The following is a 23,690-nucleotide window of genomic DNA, read 5'->3' as shown; positions in this document are numbered from 1 at the left end:
GGAAACGCAAAGCACAAAAAGACACGACACAATTGTAATGAAATACTTGAAAGACAATGAATCCCAGCACAGCACTTCTGCCTGCAATACTTTAAAGCTAAGAATAAATTAAAAGTCTACTAAACAATCAGAAGCTGGGGGGGAAGGGGGAACCCAAACAGTTTAAAATGCTGAACACAACATATTGACAATAGAGCAGAATGGGGCGCACTTCATCACGTTAGCTTGCCTTCAATTTACCACAAGGTGATAGCATTTTAACTTGTTGCCTCTGTGTTGAGAGGGAAACCTAACAGTGCACATGATGAGCTCTGCTCCATTTTGTGAGGATACAACCACGTTATCTAAGCGACTTAAAGAGACTAATAGGAAACATTTCAAAACACAATACATTATCAGCTAGGAGAGATATTGATGTGAAAGGAAATTTGAACAAAGAAGCCTAAAGACTAACAGGCCACTAAGCATTCCATGACAAATTGCCACCTTTATCACTAACTTATGACTTAGGCTACTAAATATCTCCCTTTTATTCCTTAATTTTAACAAACAAGCAAAAAGCTTGAGGGAAATGGACTTTGATACCACCTGACAGGCAGAGTAAGAGAGATGTCCTGCTTTATAGGAGGGAACCAAAATATTGTAAGTAATCTATTTCAGCCCATCCATGAGGCTCATAGCAAATGAAACATGCCGAGAGCCAAGACCTTGAACATGAAAATACTGAAAACGTACCAAGGAAGAGTTCTGAGAAGTTGTGCAGAAAACCATCACATCCCTTCTAAGAGAAAAAACAAGCATTAAGAAAGGTACAGAACAAGAGAGCAATGAGATTAAGGGAACCACTGAGTGATCACTGAATTACAAGGCCAGAGAGTAGGACACGAGAGTAGCTAACACAAAGCATTGCAGTCAAACTCCATGCATAGGAGGCTGAAGGTAAACAAAAAGGAAAATTAAAGACTTCAAGGAAACCAATAACCCCACCTACCCGGAAGAACACACCAACATCACAGCTGAAGATAAGGGAGGCGCATGGACTAGCTGAATTTGATGTATCAGCAATCTAAGAGCCGGTAAATAAACGAGACTAAGCTAACAAACAATCAGCAACAGCAAGAGTAACAAGAGTTGTGCACGATGCATAACTGCATTAAAATATCCTGGAGGAGCTTCCTACACAAGTGATGGAGTGCAGATGCCGAAAACTTTTTAGAGTTAGCAGGAACCTTGAGAAAGTGTTTGGATGAAAAAGGAAGAGACAAGGAGAAGCGATCGTGTAGCTACAGTTGTGCTTCACACATCTGAAAAAGAACACACCAGGAGAAACACACAAACTATTCAACCAGACTTATAAATGACAACAAATAGCAGAGATTGGGGCACAAAGCAATAACAGCAATGTCCTAAAGGAAGAGACGGGGGAATGGGTGCCAGAAGGAGAAAGGACCTCTTTTGCTGAGTGGGCTTCGGCAGAGGAGAACAAAGACACATGCAAAAGCACTCGCAGAAGAATGGGCCAGATCAGAGCAAAGAACAGATCAATTCTTTGCATTTGGATAAATGCAAAAGAAAAATCTATTTAACAGCATCCTAGACTCTTAAAATGATATGACAAGATTTGAGAATGCACAGTCCTCCAGAAATCCACAGCCATATACAGACGCCAAGACAAGATGTGAGGGAATATTTTAGATGGCTAGTAGGTGATGAGAACTGTTAAGAGAATTGTATAGTTTAGCAGGGAAATAGCAAAGGTTTAAATACCGAGAAGTAAACAGCAGAAGAGTCACAGTACACAAATGTACGTAGGCCTCCACATGACAAGAACCTCATAGCAGTGATGGATGTACAGAAAATTATGAGTAAAGCAGAAGAACTGAACTGAGGACCAGCATGAGAAAAAAACAAAACAAAACAAATAAATGCATTTACTTCAAGACAGAGGACAGAAAAATTAAAAACCTGAGGCAAAGTTAGTGCTAAGTGGAAAAAAAAAAATCTCTTCCTTATGTTGAAGACGACAAATATTGACGTAAAAGGAAAAAAACTGCAAACACATCAGCATTCATAAAACAATGCAGTAGCTAGAAGGCTGAATAAATTCAGAAGAGAAAAGGCAGCTCTTATGCCCATACTTCCCCATGGACCAAAGTTCCACTGTGTGAGAAACACTGATAAACGCAGGCAAGCATCAAAATGAACTCTGGGCTTGGGGTGGATACAGAGAGATTCAGAGCAAGATTTTGCAGTAACAAAACAGAAAATGAAAATCAAGACGACTACAGTCATTCTTGGGACCTACATTAAGACTCTATCCAGAAGGGACACTGTACCTCCTGCTGCACAACAGAAGATAAGAAACAGCAATATTAAAAAAAAAAAAGGGGGGGAATGAAGGTATGCAAGATAGAAACAGCAATAAGCAGGACAGAATCACAGGGCTGAAAAGAGAAATGCACACTTGATATTGGCATAATACAAGCAGTGAAGAGACCTGCTTTATAAGCACTGAACTAAGAGAGCAAAGCAGTACCATGGTGTTACCATGCTACTAAGAAAGGTGCCGCTGCCTTATCTACTGCCCAAGTATGCAAAACAAAAGATCTAGATGAATAATTGCATTTGGTAGCTCACTCCACATCTTCATATTTTCTCTGTAAAAGAGACAAAACTTGCTCTGCAGAAGTATTTTTACATTGACAGTAGCAAATAGTTTTCAGGCTTCTGACTTTTTACATTAATATAAAAATATTCAAGGGCTCAACAAAATTCTTCTGAGTGTTTCTGAGCTCCCACCAGGCCCCGGAGCAGCATGTCATTTGTCCCCTGCACACTAAAACCCAACCCGCACCAAACCGCTGTAGCAAATCCCTTGTTTTGCAAGTCATACAAGTACCGGGAAGATCTCCCAGCACCCGAGAGGCACCGTTAAAAAGTTGTAACCCCTCACCGTGCCGAACAGCAGTGGACTTGGGGTGCCCCGTTCCAGCAACCCCCCGTTTCATTCAAGTTTTGCTGCTTTCTTTTGCGAGCTCCTAACTTTACACCCGAGCCCAGCTCTTACCAGCTCCAGGGCCTCCAGGCGCAGCACCAGGAGCACCCAGCGTGCCAGCAGCCCGGCCGGCCACCAGGCAAGCGGGGCCAGGCCGCGGCCACCCGCCTTTTTTCGCTGGTGCCCTCCCCGGGGGGTACGGGTGACCCCGGCCAGGCAGCGGGCTCCCCCAAAAGCCAGGGAAGCACCTGTATAAATAAGCAGCCCCCACGGGAGCGCGGGCCGCTGCCTCAGGCCGGCGGGGCTGCGCTGGCCCAGTCCCCAGTCCCGCACCCGGGCGGCCTCCCGGCCCTCACCCCAGCCGGGACCGGGACCCTGCCCCGCCGGCACGCCTGGCTCCCGGGGAAGCGGGTGGCGGGGAATGAGCACGGCGCCTTCCCCTCGTTGACCCAGGGCCAGCCTCAGCGCACCGGGCCCACCGCCGCCACCGGAGCCGAGCCGAGCCCAGCGCTGCCCCTTCCCCTCAGCGCCAGTCCGCTGCCAGCCCGCTGCCCGCCCCGCTCCACCTCAGCCCCGCGGCGCCCGCCACAGCTGCCACCGCCCGAGGGCGGTGCCGGTGCCGGCGCCGGCGCCGGCCCCGCCTTACCTTACCTTGCCTCGCCTCACCTCACCTCACCTCAGCCCCACCGGGAAGGCCGCGGGGCCGCCGCGGGGCCCGCGCCCCTCCGCCCCGGCCCGACCCGGCCCCGCCGCTCCTTTGTGCGGCGGCGCACGGCGGAAAGATGGAGGCCACACACCGACCGGCCCCGCCCCGCCCCGCCTGGCCACGCCCCCCGCCATCTCCCGGGCGACCCGCCCCGCCCATGGCCCCGGCCCCGGCCCCGGTCCGAGCGCTTCGCCCAATCGCGGCGCGGGGCCGCCCTGACGTCGCCTGGCAGCCAACCCTCCCGCGCGCCTGCCTTCCGTAAGAGCAGCGGGGATTGGCTATCGGAGGGGAAGGGCCGCATAAGGAAGAGCTCACTCGGTTGGCTCTTACGGGCGGAAGGGGTGGGGCGACCGGCGGCGGCGGCCAACGAACTGGGGCGGGCCTGCGAGAGGGGATCAATGGCGGTGCTCTGGGCCGGGCCGCGCCTCTCGCTGTAACGGGCCGGCGGCTGCGGTACGTGTTGGCGGCGGCGACCCGAGCCCCGGGGGGTGGCGGGGCCTGGGGCAGGCGTCGGGGGCTCTGTGAGAGCGGTGCGGGGCTCTTCTGGTGCAGGGGCGGAGAGGGCCGGGCCCGGGCCCTGTGAGCGCGGCGGGCCGGGCCGGAGGCCGTACCGCAGGGGGAGGCCGCTCCCGGAGCGAGGAGGTGGAGGGAAGGTAGAGAGAGGAGGTCGCGGTGAGTGCTTGGCGGCGCGGGCTGGGAGCAGGCGGCGGCCCAACACGCCCAGGCCTGCGCCGGGGAGGCTCGCCCCCTCCGAGAGTGCTCGGGCACCGTCGGTAGCGGGCGGCCGGTCCCGGTGGCGGGTTTCAGGCTGGCTGCGGCTTGGTGGGGAGCGACTCTTCACCTCCGGCTGCAGGGTGTCTTCCAGGCTCGGTGCATGGCGCTTTATCTGATGCGCTGCGGCGGTGCGGGGAGCGCTGCCCGAGTTTCTGCAGTGATGGGTAGAGGGGCCCGTTATTTACCGGAGGTCTGAACGTATTGGAAGCTGCACACGGGTACCCAAGACGTTGTCTCTGCTCTAGATCTGTTCCAGCCAAGGTGATGGCAAGGGCAGTGAAGTTTTATTTTTTTGATCCTGGGAATGTTACTAGCTGGTAGTATCAAAAGGTGCAGTTTGCAGCTGTGACATATACTTCCATCATTTACAATGGTAATGTATCGCTCACTAGAATGCAGTCACCAGACAAAAACATAGGTGAACAGGGAACAGTTTCAAAACACGTGTGTTTTGTTTGGTCTGGAAGATTTTGTGTGTGTTTGAGATGGGGGAGGGCAAAGAATGCAACAAGATCAGCAAACTTAATAAGTGCAAGTGTACTTAAATGCGATGCTGCTTGATTTTTATTTTTTTCCCCATCTTTGTGCCCCAGGATGTGGTTGTCAGTAAAGTTGTTATTTGCTGAAATGTGTTTCATCAGATGCTGCTTTCCAGGATTGTAGTGAAAATACTGTAGCTGTATGTCAAGTCATAATTAAACCTTAATTCACTTCAGGTATCTTAAAATATATTGTCTAAGTGAACTGGCTGAACCAGAAGGCAGGTGGTTTGCTGTTGAAGGCTTTAGTCCCCAGATGACACTGTGCCCTTGCTGAATCCCTCTCGGTTTCTTTTTATGACTTTCTATCACCATTGTATTGGAACCTTTCATTTCTACTCTAAATGGACAGGTTGAGATGACACAAGTGGAAAACCAGGTTATCTTGTTTATACAGCACTGGGGTAGGAAAGCTGGCCTTGTGATTATGACCAGTATTCAGGAGGGAGATTCAATTTTCATCTTCTCTATAGATTTCCAGCTTCAGAAATGACACTCAAAGAGCTGTTCCATGCTTTCTGGAAAGTGGACTTGTCTTAGGGTGGTTCGTTAGATATTAAAAACGAAACGAAAGAAAGAAAAGTTAAAAAAGGAGAAAATCACCAGCCCTTGGTCTCTCCTTCCTTTCCCCAGTTCTTAAGAGAATCCTTTTTTCTTATCTTCTTCTGATAATTCACACCTTAAGAATGCCTCCTGCTGTAACAAATATTTGTCCAGTGTTCTAACCTGGATTTCTCCTGAAATACTCAATTTGCCATTCGTATTACAAACAATACCCCACAAAAGTATCAGGTTTTGTGAGACTTTTGGGAGTCTGCTTCCTGCAGGAGTGGTTCCTTGTGGTAGGAAGGAAGGATGATAAACTGGTTCCTTCCATTATTTGGGTTACTGCATCCTTCCCTCCCTGGAAGAGTAAGTGTTCTGGGTTCTCTTCCAGTGCTGAAATGCAGGCAGGGTGAGATCCTAAATAAATAATATTTGACAGTGCAGGGCGAAATCATTTGTAGTCCTTGGGGTATGTGGTGAAGTTATACCAAGGAAATAGGAAGAAACTAGAAAAACATGTGAGGTTAGCATGACTTTAAATGAACAGCTGTGTTTGTGTTGTGTTTACGTTGTACTTGCCTATACAGGCTTGATGTAAGAAACAAAAATAGGCATTAATGCTTCATTCTGTAGCATGGAACTGGAAGAATAAACTTTGAAAGGAGCCACTGAAGACTAACACAAGCAGTTTGTTTCATCCTGGGCTTACAGCTGTCAAGACCATGAGCTTCCTTCTTAAAATGATTCCTTGGAGCATCTCCACTCTACCCCTAGTACTGACGTGGGTACCTGGCCAGTACTCAGTATTAGGATCTCTTGAAGCAGAGGGTGGGTGTACCGTGGGAGCAGGGGCTGTGCTCACTTGGTCAGAAGTGCTGCTCCTGTTTTCTGATCCCAGCCCAGTTTTAGCCCAAGGAATTCCCTCTTTCACTCGCCTCTTGAACTCTGTGTAACCCTGACAGACAGTCCCCCTGCATCATCTGTCCAAGCGTAGCTCTCCCCCGAGCTGCAAAGAGGTGTGGAATGCTTTTGAAGGTTGGAGAGATTAGTTGCTAATTTCTGATATCTCACTGTTAAGCACTTATACATATATGTATTCAAATTGTTGAAAACAGACAAGCTTTCTTAAGTTTTCACAGGATGGGCAAAAAGAAATTAGATGAAGTGAGGGCAAAGTGTCAGATCCTTTCTCCAGAGCAGAGAAGTGTAAGAACTGAAATAAAAGGATGTGAGTGTAGGTGTGGGTTTTTAAAATGTATTTTAATTTAATTTTTATATTATATAAGCAAGGTAAATCTAAGGTGGGCTGGGCAAAATTCCATTAAAATATGACTTTTAGAAAAGCAGCCCGACTAACAGGGAAGACATAACTATGAAAAAGAGTAAAGAAGGAGTAATAGGTGGTGCTATTAGTCTTAGCAGTTATGCAGTGAGTAGGTATCTCAATCAGTACTTACTATGTAGTGGTCTTTAGAGAACTGAAGTGCAGCGGGTCTGTTTTTCAGGATGTGTAGTAATTTCTCATGCACTGGCAAGTGAAATCAGGCCCCTGGTGTCTTTCATATTGTGTTTCTAGGACGGGCTGCTCCACAATGGATGGGGGAGATGGTACTGCTGATCTTGTGATTAACAAGAGGTTTGTGTCTGAATCGGAGCTAGAGGAACGACGAAAGAGAAGGCAAGAGGAATGGGAAAAGGTCCGAAAACCTGAGGATCCAGAAGGTATGGGTTAGTTTTTAATAATTATAAGAAAGAGATCTGAGAATATTTCACTTTTGTGGAAAACAGAAATAAAAGGTAATAGCTTGTATTCTACAAGTTCAAAAGGTTTTTACATAAAGAAACTAAGAACTGTTGGCAATTTAGTATTTCTAACATATGATCTAATTTTCTGATTTATTTCTTCCTTTCAGAATGCCCAGAGGAGGCATATGACCCACGTTCGTTGTATGAAAGACTTCAGGAACAGCGAGAAAAGAAGCAGCAGGAGTTTGAGGAGCAATTTAAATTCAGTAAGCATCAGCAGTTACTATTTTGAACTGAAGCCCAGCAAACTGCATGTATTGTGTGCAACAGCTGTATACAACATCTAGCTAAGGGACGTATTTGTCTGTCCTGTCTACCTCTCTGAGAGATAAAGAGAGGCTTCGGAAAAGTATTATTGAAATCTTGTATTTTTCAAGGATGGTGGATGTTCCTGCAAATAACGCATTGTTCTGGGCACTGAGACAGCACTGCACGCATCCAAAACTCAAAAGTTGCTTGCAGTTATGAAGCTGCATTCCTATAAAGTGTGGAATACCAGGCTTATTTTGCGCATTAAATCAAAAAAAGCCCTGATACCAATCCATGGAAAAGTGGAAATGTAATGTGGTTTTGTGAGTCTTGAATTCATGCTTTAACACAAGACCATCCTATTTGAATCAATAAGAAGAAATCCTATTCCAGCAGCTGCTACATTTCCAAGCTGTAATTAGTTGACGCAAAAGTGATTTGAGGCTCAAGATTATTATTTGGAAGAAGTAAACATACAGGAGTTGATTCAAAAAGTAGATATTTAACTCTTCTAATGAAGTGGAAACCTAATTTCTACTGATGTTTGAATTTCTGGTTTTATGGAAAAATCCTTTGCGTTGTATCACCTGTGTATGTGCTGCTGAGTGCAAAGATGATAATGAGAACTAGAAAATTATTAGTCAACCATTTGGAGAAAAAGGGAGCTATTGGCTGTATCTAAAGAGAAGTGAGGATGATACTGTGGGACTCCATTTTAAGATGGGTTCTAATCGATTTTGGTTCTTTGGCTGGAAGCCTTACGCTCAAACTATTGTGTTCTTTAAGATCCAGTTTGCCTAACTGGATTTTGTCTAGAATTTCTCTTGTGTTTGTGACGCAACAAAACTATGTTTTACCTTTAACTATGGCATGATCTTTGAGTTCTGTTAGATAACACTCCCTGCCCCTGCAGATGCTATCAAGTGCATTACTGATTACCATGATTGCCTTTCCTGTTTTGTAGTATATGCTTTTAGAATCGTTCCTGTAGCCAGATTTCTTTGGGAGAAGAAGGTAAGTGGGAGGAACTGACTAACTAAAGATCAGTGTTGAGTGGACTGTGGACCACTAGTTTACCTCATCAGAGTTCAGCCCAGTTTGGCCACTTGTGACAAGATTTGTCCCCTAATATGCTTGAATTTGCCTTAAAATGTTCGTAAGTATTTTTTCTGTCCATGGGAATTCTGGAGGAGTAGAAAATGAGTTTAGTGCACTGCCATTCCAATCAGTCAGAACTGATGATGGGACTTGGGAGGAGAAACACCTTAATGCTGAAGAATTGTGTTTGCATAAACACACAAACTTAGTTACTCTAAACCTTTTGTGTAGATTAAAAACCGGTGTACAGACTAGCAGTTCTTTCTGCTAGGTTATTCAGCGTTGCAAGAATGTCTTCCTTTCAAAGTAAAATAGTTTTAGTAGAATGTTATAGCATTTTAAATGAAAAATAATACTATTATTCTCTAAAATGCAACTTCAAAAATTTTCTTTCTGAACAACTATGGTAACCAAAATAAGGATAAGTGGAAGTTATTCCCTGTGTCTTAAGTTTTGCTTGTATTTTTAGTGATGAAAAGTGGAACATACAGATAGCAGCATGAATGCATTGAAGTCTCCAACTGTACCTACAGGGTTCTTTCCAGCTGGAGAGGTTGCAGTTTACTTCAGTAAACTTTTGATTCAAGTCGTCTTTGGTGATGTGACTAAGCAATTCTTGTCCAAGTAGCCACCAGGAAACTGGCTGCTATCAGCCTAGATGGGAAAGGCCTCTAATAACTGTCTAAGTTTTTTCCCTTGCGGAGTTATATTAGATCTGCAAAGTCTTCCCTTTGGTTCAGGCAGGAAATCTGTAAACCAAGCACTGGAATGAGAGGCATCCCTGAGAGGAGGGTAACTGAGAAGTTACTGCTGCTTTTAAGGCAACCCTTGCGGAATGACAGATACTTGCTAACCTGGAGAACAAAACCTACTGCAGACTATTTAGTAGGGAATCTCAATAATGTCAGCCGTAAGGATCTCTATGGCTGCTTCTCTTAGTTTGCAGATCAGGCAGGCAGAGAATGAAATTAATTCATGTCACTCACTTCAGAAAATGTCCAGAGTTTCACTACCTTTGGTGTCTGTTTGAAGGGGCCCTCAGCAGTAGTAGTGAATGCTACAAGTTACTGTTTAAAGATTTACGAATGAGCTCTGCATTCTTAGAGTTGGAAAGAGTAGGGATCAGCCTTTAAAAAGTAACCTCAAATAATAATCGATTTCTAGAGCTTTTCTGTCAAACACCAAAGCTTGCCAATTATCAGTGTAAATTTCTTAGCTTGCCATTAAAGTGAGTAAGACTTGGCTGTGTGGGTGAAGATTAAAAAAAATATGATGACCTCATGTAAAAGCCTGAAAATCCTCTTATGGAATTAAACTCTAATGAAGGCTAAAGGTGATGTTTGGGTTAAGATTTCTGAGGATGACTACAAACAGCAAGACTTGATCTTTCTAAAAAGTATTTTTTATTACCTTTCTTAACTAAATCATTTGATTGAGAGATGTTGAACATTTGCAGAACAGAAAATAAAAGACCTTCCTACTGCCCTAGCGTGTACTTTCCTTAAAGTAGGGTAGCATGTTTAGAAAGAATTTGGTTTTATTTGGACATTAGGAATTGTCTTGCTTCTATTTTTTTTTTTTTTAAATAAACAGATGTTAATCTCGGTTAAGTTACTAATTGTTTGCTTTAAGAAAATGTACTTCCTATTTTGAGGCAAGACTTGTGGGGAGAAGTAATGTATTTTTTCCAGTTACTCGTTGGTTTAAGAACAGATTCTGAGGAGACAGGCTTAAACTCGGTGTCTGAAACCAAAACAACAAATATATCATTGCTCAATATGATTATTCCTTGTTTTGTGTAGCCTGTTCCAAATGGTGTTTCAGAACTGCAGAAAGGCTGCTTGTGTGAAAACTTGGTCGATTTGCCTTAATTATATCAGCAAGTCCAATAGCATTTCATGGCTTCCTATGAATTGTGTCTTGCTTTTCTCTGTGGTAATAGTGTTGTGTTCAAACTGTGTTAGTTTCTTTTAGTTTGTGTGCTTGAGTGTGCAAGAGTTGCAGCTTATTAGCATCCAGTATCATTAACCGGGAAGTATTTTTCCTCCTTAATTGCAGAATCCAGCAGATAGCGTGTGGAGTTTGCTTTTTACCCTTTTCTCGGCACAACAGTGTGAGTGCTGGAGTACCCAGTTCACTCAGTCACCCAGGACTCTACTCCCCATGTTCCCAGTGATTTTGTGCAAATTGTTCTACCTCGGCAGTATTAGAAATGCCATATGTGAGATGTGGATGCTTGCCTACATTTATGGGGCAGTTTGAAATCGTCGGAAAATGTTCTAAGAGAGTGGCGAAGTAATGCAAAATAAATGGCTGCTCCCTAAGTGGTTTTAGCTTATCAATATGCATTTTTTTCCTTTATTCAGAAAATATGGTAAGAGGCTTAGATGAAGATGAGACGCATTTCCTTGATGAGGTTTCTCGGCAGCAAGAGCTACTAGAAAAGCAACGAAGAGAAGAAGAGCTGAAAGAACTAAATGAATACAGAATATCCTTTGTGTTAAAATGTCTGGCAGTTATATAGAGGAGGATAAGATACTGGGCTGTAGTTTTATTCTGTCATTGACATTCTTTCTATAAAACTGCTTTATGGAACATGTACAATGAGAGACTTTTGAAGTTTAATGTTTTCATTGTAGCTTGGATCTCCCACTGTAATGTTTGATATTCCTCCCCCTCAACCTCCACATGTCTTTGGTACTTTTCTTTCCTTCTCCCCCTCCCCATTGTTTGGGGGTTTTTTCCATTATTGAGGGCATGAAATACTATAGCTAAAAAGAGAAAGAGAACGTAAAGGAAAAACAACTTATTACTTCTAATCTTTTGCTTTTGTCTTCTTATCGAAAAGTAAATGTTCTTGTTTGTTTTTTTTAACTGCATATTGGCTGGTTTAGCATACCTGTTTGAAATAATGTTTGAATTGCTTGCTCTGTCATTCTTCTTGAAGTATTAGCTACTTTCTCCCTTGCTGATAACTGCAGGATGAGAAATTAAATACATCCGTGCAGATGCGCTGACTTTCTTCTGGGAAGTCAGTGCCCATGGAGACACAGCTCCTCTTGGTGATACAGACGTTTAGGCAATACGAAGAGCAGGACAGTTTGGCTTTGCTGTTAAATGCCAAATTTTAATGAAGATGTGCTAGAAAATAATATAAGATGCTTTTTCTGTCTAATCAGTGCCAGTCAAGGGAGGTTGCAATGATTTGAGGATTTCTGTGCTAAGCTAAATGTTGTTTTTTTGAGGTTTACTGAATCTGTGCAGAACCTGATGGTTTCTTTGCCTCCTAATGAAAACCATTGCTTTTAAGCCATCGGTGAACGAAGCACAAGTTCTCAAGGATGCTTTAGTTCCGATGAAAGAGTTTGTGGACACAGTGAGGTAACCAAAAACAGTCAGCAAATAAAGCTGAATAGCGCCAATGCTGCAAAGATCTGCATTACCTTGTACTAGTTAATGATTTACAACTTAGAGCGTGTGTTCTGTGAAGAGCATCTAAGTTATCTCAGTAATGCGTTTATGAAAAAGCAATACTGATGCTTTTTTTTTTACTTCAGAAATAGTCTGTAGTTGGTTGATGGATTTGGAATATTTTCTTGATTTGTTGGATGTAATAATGGGATGTTCATGGGATATATTTAGTTTCAGTGATGGTTGCTTGCGGGTCTGGCTGACGCAGGGATGTGCGGTATAAGATTGTGCTGTGGAAGCAGCTGACAGCTCTAGTTAGGTCACATACATCTGGGGTGAACCATACCAGCCCAGAGGGAATCTTATGTTGTCTTGAATTAGCCACATAACACACTGATCCCTGAATTTACTGAGCAGGGCCCGTTCAAGACGTACAGGCCATCTAACCTCAGTCTTTGCAGTCTTGGTAATATCGTCTGGCTCTGTATCTGAAGTCTTGATGTAAATAAAACTGTAGAAGTTATTGCTGATGGGGTGCAGGGAGGGAGAATGTTTTATAGTCACGTCATCTGATGAGAAACTAAGAAGTTTTGCCCATTCTGTTGCCTTTTTTTTTTTTTTTTTTTTAATTTAAACATAATATTTCAAGCAACCTCAGAGCAACTTGCAAAATGACTCCTCTGTGTTTGAAATTTTTGGTGGTATTCTTTTAAAATGCAAAGGGTGTTTTTCCATCTGCAGGTTGTTACTAATGGTTTATCACTACAGTGACAAAAAACAGTGGATACCAGGTAAACATGCGGGATGTATAGGTACTGTTCAAGTGCTCTTCCAAACTAATAAGAGGAATGTCAACCCAGTGGGTTTGATTATTTGGTCTTTTTCCTGTTATAACATCCAATTTAAGCTACCCAGAGGCATTAATTTCATGGTAAAACCTACGTTAGTATTCAAGTACAGAGCTTTTTTTCTTTCTTTTTCTTCATTTTTTAGGTTGAACAATCATGAAATATATCTTAAGGATAAACATGCCTTGGAATGCTTTAATGCGCACTTGAGCATAAGAAATTCGTATGCATGGATGCATAGGAATTTTACTTCCTCCTACATGAACAACTAGGGTTTTTTTGCTCCTTACCCTATTGAGACTCCACTGGTCTGACTGTGTTTAAAGATTTACAGCTACTTTTTTAAGCCTGTTCCAAGAAGTGTTCGAGAACAACATCCTTTTGTCTTAAATCCTATGTAAATGTAAGAAAGGTCCCCCTCCAAGAAGCAGGTTTTACTGTAGGACAGCTTTTTTAATGCAGTTGATATTTAAGATTGAGAGGTTTATTTTCTATTTTATTTTAGTCTTCCTAGGAGGGGACGCTTCTTGGCTAGGTATAGTGTTACATTTGCTAATGGCAGCAGTACATATAAAATCTCTTAAAAATGTGCTGTGTCTCTGGTAGTTGAGGAGTGTTAGGAGAATGGCATCCTGGATGGAAGTGAAAAGCCTGTAATTTGATGTCTTTTAAAAGAAGAGTCTTTGGGTTCCTCAGCCAGGCTTTTGTAGTGCAGTATTAGAATATGACAATAATATATACAGAAGTTGAACGCTGCAGCATGTGGAATCGTGTGTTGCAACATCAAACCATGTTCGACACAACGAACTTTCAGATTGCTTCTGATAGCCACAGGATGGCACTCCTGTGCCATCTTAAAAAATAAATAAAATTGAACAGTCTGGTTTTGACTAAGACGACTTTCAGTTGAGGTAGGTAGCAGTCTGGGTTACTGCTGTATCCTTAGGAAAATCAAATAAGGAATAGCATCTGAACACTCCTAATTGTAAAATGATTGGAGACTTTCAGTGTGTCACTTCAAAGGAAGGTGTAAGAGTTTGATTTGCAGATGTTCAGCAGGGAAAAAAAATACAACTTCAAATATATGGTCCATCAATGTGAAATTCACTGTCCAATATTTGTCTACAATGACTGGGGCACCTGTGAAACTCCAGCTTGTGGTTTTGTTACCCACCTAATCAGTGGAATTGTAGTCAGAGAAGAAACTGGTAAAAAGCTAGATTTAGGGTTATAAAAAAATACCCCTTTAAATTAGGTTGATTTGCCTTTGCTATGTGCAGTTTAAAAGTTTTGCAGAAGCTTTTGTGACTCCAGTGGCACCTCATTAACAAACAGGATCTTTGAGGACCTTGCTTCATTGCATAAAGCTGGACATTAACTGTTATCAGGGATGGGACTAGATCCTGCCACAGAAGGATACCTGTTTAGTGTGTGTGCAGAGTGGGTGAGCCTTAATAACAGACCATGCTCCTCCTTATCCTGTCTGAGAACCTGCTTAAGCTTCTCCACCTCATTACAGGTTTCAGCTGCATCCCACCTTGCTAACACTGTTGTAAGCTACTTGGTTTTTCTGTGCAGTTGCAGTCTTTTTTGGGTGAATCTTGGACCCCATGCACCCTTAATCAGATCTGTCTCCTTCCTCTTGGGGTTGGTGTTCAAACTGGTAGTAAAAGCCTTGTGGCCCTTACAAAGAGATCAGCTGAAAAGTTAGAGCGGTAAATACCAAAACAGAAAATTGAACTGTTTTGCTCTGGTAGGCTGAAGTCTGCTGGGCTCAGCAAAAGCAGAGTTTGAGGAGTGGAAGTGAGCCCACATGTTGCTACTTAGTTTTTTTGGTAAGGATTAGGAGTTGAAGCAGCAAATTTGAATTACACATGTGTTGATCCCTGTAGAAGGGGGAAGTACTGCATTGCCTTTGGTGTTTTTTTGAGTTTGTTGTTCTGATTTTTTTTTTTTTTGTCCAGTCTGACCCTTTTGCTTTCCTAAGACCTTTAAGAAAAGGCAGGATGATGGATATGTTTGTGAGTGCTGGGTGTGTTGTGTGTTGTGCCTGACTTCAGAAAAGCAGCTCCTAGCCTGCTGCCTGGACATCTTTACAGGGAGAGCTAGTATTGATACCCGAGAGAGCTCCAAACCGAGAGGGTGAAGTCTCTTCTGTCTTGGCCAAAGGTGCCAGCTAAATGTCATTACAAATAAGTTTATTTTGATAGAATATGTGAATGAACTTCGGTTGCTGCTGTCAGCAGAGCTGACTAAATACATTGGAGAGGAAGTGTCTGTTCTCTCCATTCCTTCCTGATTGATCCTTAACCCTTAATTCACAGCACTCTCACCAAAGTGGGAGTCAGTATGGACCCAAAGAAGGAAACTGAGAAGAAATTGCCCATGAAGTCAGTGGAAAACAAGAACAAATTCTCTCAGGCAAAGCTGTTGGCAGGAGCTGTGAAACACAGAAGGTTAGTTTCACACCTCTATAAATTCATGAGGAACGGAACCCAGTTAGCAGTGTAAAGGGAGGCAGGCCAAAACTGCCTCCAGAGAGTGAGGTGTGAACCTTAGCCCTAAAGAAAAAAGGGGGGAGGTATAAGAAAAGACCAGCCTTGTTTCTATAGGCTCTCACAAACTGTGGGAAAAAACATGAAGCAATTCAAATAGATAAGCATGTGTAAAGCAAGTGGGTAGACTCTTCGTTCTAGACTGCCAGGCTTGGGCAACCCTGCTTGGGGATCTAGAGGGAATCTGTTTTACATCTCTATTTGTAGATATAAGTGTCACCTCACTCGTGTAATTTCATTCAGGTTTGCATAATGTATCAGCCGATTTTACTTGTGTCTAAAACGAATTGTTTTAATTGCTACTGGGGGCAGCATGGGGGAGACATAGGTTACAAGAGAAGAGCTTTGTGTACCAATTTGATCCCAAGGGCATCAGGCAAACTTCCCTTGTTCCTCACTGATTTGCACTGATACATCAGCACCCTTTCCATCCCAGGGAGACGGCAGCTGGGTTTGTGATCCGTTTGCTGTTTTGATCTTGGCCTGCAAATGCAGCTGCTGTTGTGCTACAGGTTATGGAGAAACTATGCATGTGGGACCAGACTTATTTCCCAGAGATGAGTCGTCTAATACTTAAGATGATTACTGACATCTAGAAATTCAGTCAGTGTTTTTGAATCTGTCCCAGAGAATGAGAGATTATTTTAGAAGTGTATCTTGTAGGGTGATGTTTAGCTCCCAGTACAGCAGTAATTGCATGTCTGAAAACTGAAGTAAGCACTTCCAATACCTAACATGGAGAGGGCTGGATAGTTGTTTGGGATTTTTGGAGGGCAGAGAAGAGAAACCCTGAACTGATAACAAGCAACCAACAATGTGTTTTTTTTTCTTGTAACCCAGTAGGATGTAGAGGAGCTGGCATGTACTCAGTGGCAGATCTAAAGTCTGCAGATGGCATCTATTTGAAGAGAGCATCTTAACTTACATGTCAGTGCCATCACAGACTTGCTTTGCAGTCTTCTATTTTGCCATCTTATCTTTTATTGCAAACTGGCCAAAACTAAGTGTAGCATGAGTTCAACATCTGCTCTCTGAGCTTTGTAGTTTCCTGTAAAGGATGTATAACTATTAAAACCTCCCTGCACAGAATAACCTTTCATCTGTACTGCATGTTCTGACAGGGACAGAAAAGAGTTAATGCATAAAAATGCTTATACTTCATCACTTTAGTTCATCACAGCTGAAGCTGGGAAGCATTTGTTTATGTGGATCCCTTAGGACTGGGAGCATGCAAGAGGGGGAAAAAGAAACTGAGCAGTGACAAGGAAGAGCTATAGACGTTCTGAAGAGTCGGAAGTCCAAGTAATGCTCCTTTCCCCCAACACCACTTTGGACCCAAAAAGGACCCCTTTCTTTTTTAGTTCAGACACTGCAGCTGTGTGTGAATTGCTATAAAACCTATTGGGCTTCTCACCGGCTGCAAGATTTCTAGATGTTTCAGAACAGACTCTCTAGGTGCTTGAAGGAGGGGAGGGAAACTGTGGAGGGGAAAAGACACCAGCGTTGCACCGTCAAGCATGGTAATCATCCACGTGCGCAAGCCTGTGGCCGTGTGGGGTGGCTGAAGCTCAGGCAGTCATTCCTGATCTCCTGTGGGGTACTTCCAGCTAAATAGGCAGCTCAGGGTTACTGTGTAAGAGGTCTGACTTGGATTCCCAGAGGCGTGTTTCTGTTTCCCAGGTTAACAGGTGATACTTGCAGCGTGGGTGTTGACTCTTTCTAGGATCCTGCATGTTCCCCAAGGAGTCCCAGTTAACAGCAGTTAGAAGTGGTGATGGTCATCAGGGGACCCTGCTGGCATTCGCTGTAGCATTTGAGGCAAAGATGTGACTTTAACTTCACAGTAATTAAGTGGTTGCTTATGAGGAACAAGACACTTTTTTATTTTTTCCACAGTTCAGATGGTGGTAACAGTGTGAAGAGGTTGAAACTAGATACTGATCATGACGAAAAGAATCAAGGTATGTCCTGATTTCTGCATGTGGAAGCTGCTGTCTCTCACCTGAACAGCAACTGACTTGGTGTTAAATGTGATAGAGGATTTGCTTTTCTGCTCCTTCATTATGCAAGACAGCACAGACTGCAGTTGGCATGTTCTGTCTGAAAGCAGCAGAAATGGTAACTATAGGCGCTGACAGCCTGCGTAGAAAATAGGGCTGGAGGGAACCTCTACAGGTCATCAGTCTATCCCCTGCCTAAACCATTCCTGACAGATGTTTGTCTAAGCCGCTCTTAAATCTCCACAAATAGAGATTGTGCACCCTCCTTAGGCAGTTTATTCTAATGCTTAACTGATTTTACTCTTAAAGAGTTTTACCTGGTAACTAATAGGAGTCTCCATAGCTGCATTTCGAGCCTAGTGCTTGTCCTGTCAACAGGAGACATGGAGAACAGATCATCCCTTTCCTCTTCCCAGCAGCATTTGATGTATTTGTATACTTCCACTATTAGTTTTTCATGCTATGAAGTGATCTTGTCCGTCCTGAAACCAAGTTGTTTCAGAAAATTATGGGGAACTAGAAGAAGAATTAAGTTGCATTTCAGTCTTAGCTGTCAGGGCTGCAGTTGACTTGCTGTCAAGATACTCTGACACAAACAGGGTGAGCTGCAGTTGTGTAATGACAACTCAAGGCACTTCCTGAATCTCCTTCTGTTCAGTAAACTTTCAGAACACTGGAAATAATTAATTAGCTGTGGAAGATTGGAGATGTTGACTAGCAGAGTGATGGAATAAAACTTTTCCCCAACTATGCTGTTATATCACAAAAAATATTCAATTACACAAAGCAGAGCTATTTATTCTTATTTAGTGGGTTTGGTACTTGACAAGCATCAAACTGACAACTTTAGAATAAAAATCTGTAATGCCAGCATAGAACTGGGCTTAAACTAGTGATGAGAAAAAAAAAATCCCTGAGGTAGCAAGTCCTTCCTGTCAGAATAGCTTTATTGCAGCATAAAGCTGCCTTATGTTTTAATTAAATCCTGCAATCATTCACCGCTGATGCGGGAATAGCAGGTGAATGACATGCGGCAGTTCCTGGGCTGATTAAAAGCCCTTTCCTGTGCTCTCGTTTTTGACTGAGGTACCTCTCTTTCAGAAAAACCATCCTGTGTTCCCTTGGGGAGCAGCTCAGTAGGGGGCTCCACGGTCCACTGTCCCTCAGCGGCTGTGTGCATTGGGATCCTGCCTGGCCTGGGCGCCTACTCCGGAAGCAGTGATTCGGAGTCCAGCTCGGATAGTGAAGGCACTATTAATTCCACTGGAAAGATCGTCTCTTCTGTCTTTCGTAGCAACAGTTTCTTTGATGGTCCATAACAAAATCCCTCCATGTATGATGTAGTACAGAGTATCTTCCAAAGCCCTGATGGATGCTTGATGCATCCTTTTGCCCCAAATATAATCTTTCTAGTTAACCTCTCAACTTTAATACACTCAGATACTCCTGAAATAACTCATTATATCTCCCCCCCTCCCCCCTCCCCACCCCACCCCCCCCAACTTTCCATTTCTGGGGTGCATACTGAGCTTGGAAGAAAGGCAGCCATCCTAAACCAGAAGGCACACCTAGTAATGTAATGAAGGTCTGAGGGTAGGGAGGAGAGAGCTTTATCTTTTAAAATTCTTACGGAAAGAAAGAATTCTGGTGATCTTCTAAGAAGTTTATACAAGACTAACAGGCAAAAAATGCTCACTTGAAGCAGTGAAGTCTTGTAGAAACAGCCATGTGTTCTGTTTTAAAATGTCATTTTTATTCTGTATTTGAGAAATGGGGGCAGAACAAAAATCAAGCAGATGGTGAAGTGTAGATTGCCATGACACTGTAAAGAAGTTTTAGTGTTACATGATTAAAGACATTCTGAATGCATTTTTTTATCTCGGCTTGTGCCATTCATAATTGTTCCCATTCCATTAAGCAATTTCTGCTCTACCCAACCAGCCCCTTCCTTAAACCGCCATCCAGGAGAAGTGCAAGCCAGCCTCCTAGAGATGCAGAGGTGGTGATGGAAAACTCTTGTTCTGAGTGAGTTCAGAGGAGCTGCAGTTGGCTGTTCTGCTCAAAGGCCATTGCTCCTGCACCGGTGCTTTTGACAGGTCATTCAGCTTTTCTGCAGCAGTGTCCTGAAGAGCATGAATCCAGAGTGGGTGGGATACCCTGGTTCAGCCAAACCTCTTTGTGCAGAAGCTGGAGAACTGCACCATCCTTTGCAGTGTTTTTTGAAGTTGTATTGGATTTAAGAAACCTTACATGGGCATGTTTATGGGTGGTGTGGACCAGGGAGCCATGGATGAGCAAGAAGGAGGCTGTGAAAGCTGAGGACCCGTCCTTTTCATCAGTGTGCAAACAGTGCTAATGGGAGGTCAGTGGGTTGGAACAGCTCAGCTCAACCGCTCAGAGGTGGAAATGTCTTTGTGACAGTCTCCCTCATAGCAGTCCTGCTCTACGTACTACACTCGGAAGTGTATGCGCTTCTGAGAAAACAGCCCATACGTGCATACCAAAGGGCAGTTATCTGAACAGGACGCTAAGCAACTTGGAAGAGAGCAGCTGGGATAAAAGCAGTGAAACCTGAAGGCCTTTAGTAGGATTCATGCCTTAGCTTGAGTGTTGAACTTTCCCAAAGGAAACAAGGAGAGTTACGCTCACACTGAAGCTATCCTTAGCCAAATACCCCTTCTGTTTGCACAACCCTGTTCCACAATCAGATCCTTACAAACACTGTAATTCCTCCCCTGTTCTTCTGGGCTGCCTGGCACCTCTTGTGTTTGCTCCAGAGTTGCTCCTGCCTCTTCACTAGCTGCTCTAATTATGGCACTTTCAGGTGGAAAAGAGTTAGATCTCTTGCTGCCTCCCTAATGCTTTGCTTTTGATGATTTTCATCATACTTAGCTATGGAGCGAAATGGACATGGTGCAGCAAAAAATGCCTGTTTTTCTTGAAAGCTGCATTTGTAAGAGCCATGAGCAGTTGGAGTGAGAGATGTAGGTGTCCTTCCCTGGCATTAAGTTAGATCAGTAATCTCTCTGTAGAGTCAGAACAGCCTGGCCTGGCTGTGAGCACGCTGAGCCCATTTTCCTGAGTGATGTTTTGCACAACTGCAGTCAAAATGGCTGATTTAAACAGGCATTTATAGGCGGATTTGGCAGCCAGTTGTGGGCAGATGTGGTGGTGGTGGTCCACAGGGGCTGCAGGTGAGACCAGGAGGAGGTGCTGGTGGTTATGTTGGACCCTGTGTGGCCAGGAGGAGACATAATTTGGTAAAAGCAGGCATGAGAGCCCCCTGCTTTCCTCTGTTTCCCAGAAGAGCAGGAATAGAGCACTTGGGGAACACCTTTAGCTCACACAAGCTGTTGAGTCTGAGTCACCTCTGCTGTTCTCATGAACTGGCCCCTGTAAACAAACTGCAGAGCTATCCCAGCTCGTCAGTGCATCCATTGGTCCCATTTACCTTCTTACAGTCAGAAGCCATCTGATGTTAAAATACTTAAGTGCACTGCGAGATGTGCTGGGACATGAAGAGTGCAAGGGATGGAGGATAAATCAGACCTTCTGGAAACCGCAGCTGTGGCAGTAACCTTGCCCCAGGGCCAACATGCTGGAGAAGAACGGCTGGCTCCAGCAACTCTGTCATTCAGTGGTGGATTTAGATTTTTTGTTTGTTTGGTTGGTTGGTTGGTTTTTTTTAAGACTGTTCTCTCTTTGCCATGACTGCATAGTGTATGCTTCATCCCCTCCCCAGGGACAGCTTCATAAACTGCTTGTTGTCTGTGCTAGTTGTTAAAGCTTCAGAGAGGTGATAAAAAAAAAACCACAAACCCCCTCAAACACTCTACTAGCAGAAGAGCTTACTAGCTAGTGCAGCTGCATGTGAGGTTCTCTTATGCAAAGAAAGAAAAAAATTTTTCCAGAGCCAAAGACTTTGATCTGGAAGCTGAGCTGTATACAGCATTATTTTTAAACGAGCCACCCTTCAAAGGCTGCTTTGCCATTTGGAAAAGGGTGGTGTTTTGTTTGTTTTTTTTTTCCAGGGGGAAAGGCAAGGCAAATGTTTCACGGAGCAGTCCCACCTCTCCTAAGGGATGGTGTCTCACCCAGCGCTGTGCTTGGAGCTGACTCGGGGCCTCACTGTCAGCGTTGGCTCCATGCTTTGGCCGAGCTGTGGGACTGCACAGGGCAGCCTGCATGCTGGTGACTCAGTGGCAGCAGTGACAACCACGCATTTGCTAGTGGTGGTCGGTGGCAATGAGCACAGCCAGTAGCACACACATGTGCAAATTGGCTCGAGGCTTTGCATAGAGACACCCAACCTCCCACCGCAAGCGCTTTCACTAATGGGGAGGAGGGAGGTCAAGTCGACTGAGTTTGGAGTAAGGCTGGTGATCCCCGCAGTATATTCAACTTTCTACCTGCCAGCTTCAAAAGGCCTTTATCTAGTTAACAACAGAAGAAAGCAGCAATTAGCACTGAAGATAGCACGTTCTAATGAGCAGCTCAAAGGAGCTGCTGGAGAGCAGGATTTCATTACCCAGCCCATCTCCTCCCAGGCAGCAGGGAGCTTTTGTTACTCAGTCTTGGAAAAATTTCTAGAGATGAAGCAGCAGTGAACCATGAAACTCCCTTTGCCGGTTTGTTGTGGGTTCACTGGTGTTTTCCTAAGCAAGCACGTGTGTGCGCACACACCAGCTCCCTGCCCTCTGCTCAGGCAGGCACTGAGAGCCGATGGGGGGGAGCAAGGGGATGCTGCCCTCCCCGGGACATCCATATTCACCTCCACATTCAGTAAATCGCCCTCTGGCACGCTGCTGTTGATGGCCTGGGGCTGATCCTGGGGTACAGTGAGCAGAAATGCTGAGCACAGGGTGAGCGGCTGGGGGACCAGGACAGCCCGTGTCAGGCTGACTCAAACAGCCAGCACCACTGACCACACTCCCAGACCTTCTCATCCAGGAGACCCTTGTTTTAAATGTCCAAGTTTCTTTATTAACCTGAGTATAACAAATATAACATGTACACAGTATAAAAATGAACATAGAGCATGACAGAGGTACAGGTACAACACAGATACATGAACTATACAATGACCAGTTCATTGAATGATAATAATATATTAAGCATTTCATTGCTTGGAAAAAGCAAGTTTTGATTGTAAAAATTGTATCCTGTTCCACTGAAATTATACAAAGTACATTCAATACTGATAAGTGACTCAACAGAGCAGGACCAGGGCATGGCCTGGCTGCTTAGTGTTACCTTGGGCCGGGACTGTACAAAATAAATCCAGACACTTCTCTGGGATGAGTTTTAAGAACTTAGCAATTAAATTAAGAAGTACAAAGTGTTTTGGGGAGGGTATTCTTCTCTTAAAAGCATGTGGAACATGCGCTTTCGGTAGGACCCACAGACTTCGGCAACATGCAGAGGGCACAGCCTGGCACAGCTTTACGCGGGCTCTGAGTTGATAGGCGGCAAGTTTTGGTGCTTGAAGTACTGCACGACTTGCTGGGGCAGCTCTGCCAGCACAGCTTTGGCCAGGGTCTCCTTGGGGGCCTGCAGGTGAAAAGAAACAAACACCAGTGTAAGAACGGCCGTAGGGAGCCAACCGAGCAAACACGGCTGGGCTGTCCCCAGCTCCAGACCGTGGCATTTCATTTAATACCCCCTAGAGTCTATTGGCAGCCAGAATTTTATACACCTGGGATTATATTCTATACTACATCTTCCCTCCAGGAGATAATTCACTGGTAGGGAGGAATAAAACATCCTCGGTAGGCTAGAAAAAACAGGTATTAAGTAACAGCAGGTGAAATGGAAATACACTGATTAGTTGCAAAAAGAGGGAAGCTGATTTTCTGCATCCTCTGGCAAGCCTGTGCCACCAACAGCATCTGAGCCAGGGCTGACTCCTGGCCACTCGAGATAGGCAGAGAACTGCATATAATTTTTTTTTTTTCCATCAACTTTTTTCCAACACACAATGGTGGGTCAGGCAGCGGGAAGCCATCCCACAGAGGCGACACGTGCAGGGCCAGTGCTGGCATTACCCCTTTCTATACGCACTGGGAGGGGACTGGGGGGGCTCGGGGCTCACCCCCAGGCCAGGGCGATTCAGCATTAAGTCCACAGCACGTGGCATATCATGGATGCCAGATGAGGCCTGAGT

The 23,690-nt window shown here is 44.3% G+C and overlaps 3 protein-coding genes across 10 annotated transcripts in view; 1 reads left to right on the top strand and 2 right to left on the bottom strand.

Moving 5' to 3' along the window:
- The window catches only part of RSPRY1 (ring finger and SPRY domain containing 1), a 38,850-nt gene extending 35,056 nt beyond the window's left edge, over positions 1-3,794 (bottom strand). For 2 of the 7 annotated variants that reach the window (XR_015700469.1, XM_087739437.1), the window contains exon 1: positions 3,642-3,794. The gene's annotated coding sequence lies outside the window, so the exon portion shown is untranslated. The remainder of the gene's footprint in view (positions 1-3,641) is intronic. The other 5 variants (XM_087739438.1, XM_087739439.1, XM_087739442.1 and 2 more) reach the window with 5 other exon arrangements.
- Positions 3,795-4,033: 239 nt separating this feature from the next.
- Positions 4,034-19,396, top strand: PSME3IP1 (proteasome activator subunit 3 interacting protein 1). The gene is made up of 7 exons (XM_087739112.1): positions 4,034-4,154; positions 7,137-7,282; positions 7,474-7,572; positions 11,080-11,202; positions 15,296-15,428; positions 17,424-17,488; positions 18,629-19,396. The coding sequence occupies exons 2-7, from the start codon at positions 7,153-7,155 to the stop codon at positions 18,844-18,846; spliced, it is 768 nt and encodes a 255-aa protein (XP_087595238.1). The 5' UTR covers positions 4,034-4,154; positions 7,137-7,152; the 3' UTR covers positions 18,847-19,396.
- A 121-nt stretch (positions 19,397-19,517) lies between these two features.
- The window catches only part of CPNE2 (copine 2), a 60,740-nt gene continuing 56,567 nt past the window's right edge, over positions 19,518-23,690 (bottom strand). For both annotated transcript variants that reach the window (XM_087739109.1, XM_087739110.1), the window contains exon 16: positions 19,518-23,077. In XM_087739109.1, the coding sequence (XP_087595235.1) occupies positions 22,970-23,077 (108 nt within the window). In that variant the 3' untranslated portion in view covers positions 19,518-22,969. The remainder of the gene's footprint in view (positions 23,078-23,690) is intronic.

Source organism: Nipponia nippon, unplaced genomic scaffold (genome assembly GCF_047370975.1).
Source record: "Nipponia nippon isolate SJK-2023a ecotype South Korea unplaced genomic scaffold, ASM4737097v1 scaffold_7, whole genome shotgun sequence".
Lineage (NCBI taxonomy): Eukaryota > Metazoa > Chordata > Aves > Pelecaniformes > Threskiornithidae > Nipponia > Nipponia nippon.
Note: the sequence above shows the minus strand (reverse complement) of the source record. Positions and strands in the feature narration are given on the sequence as shown.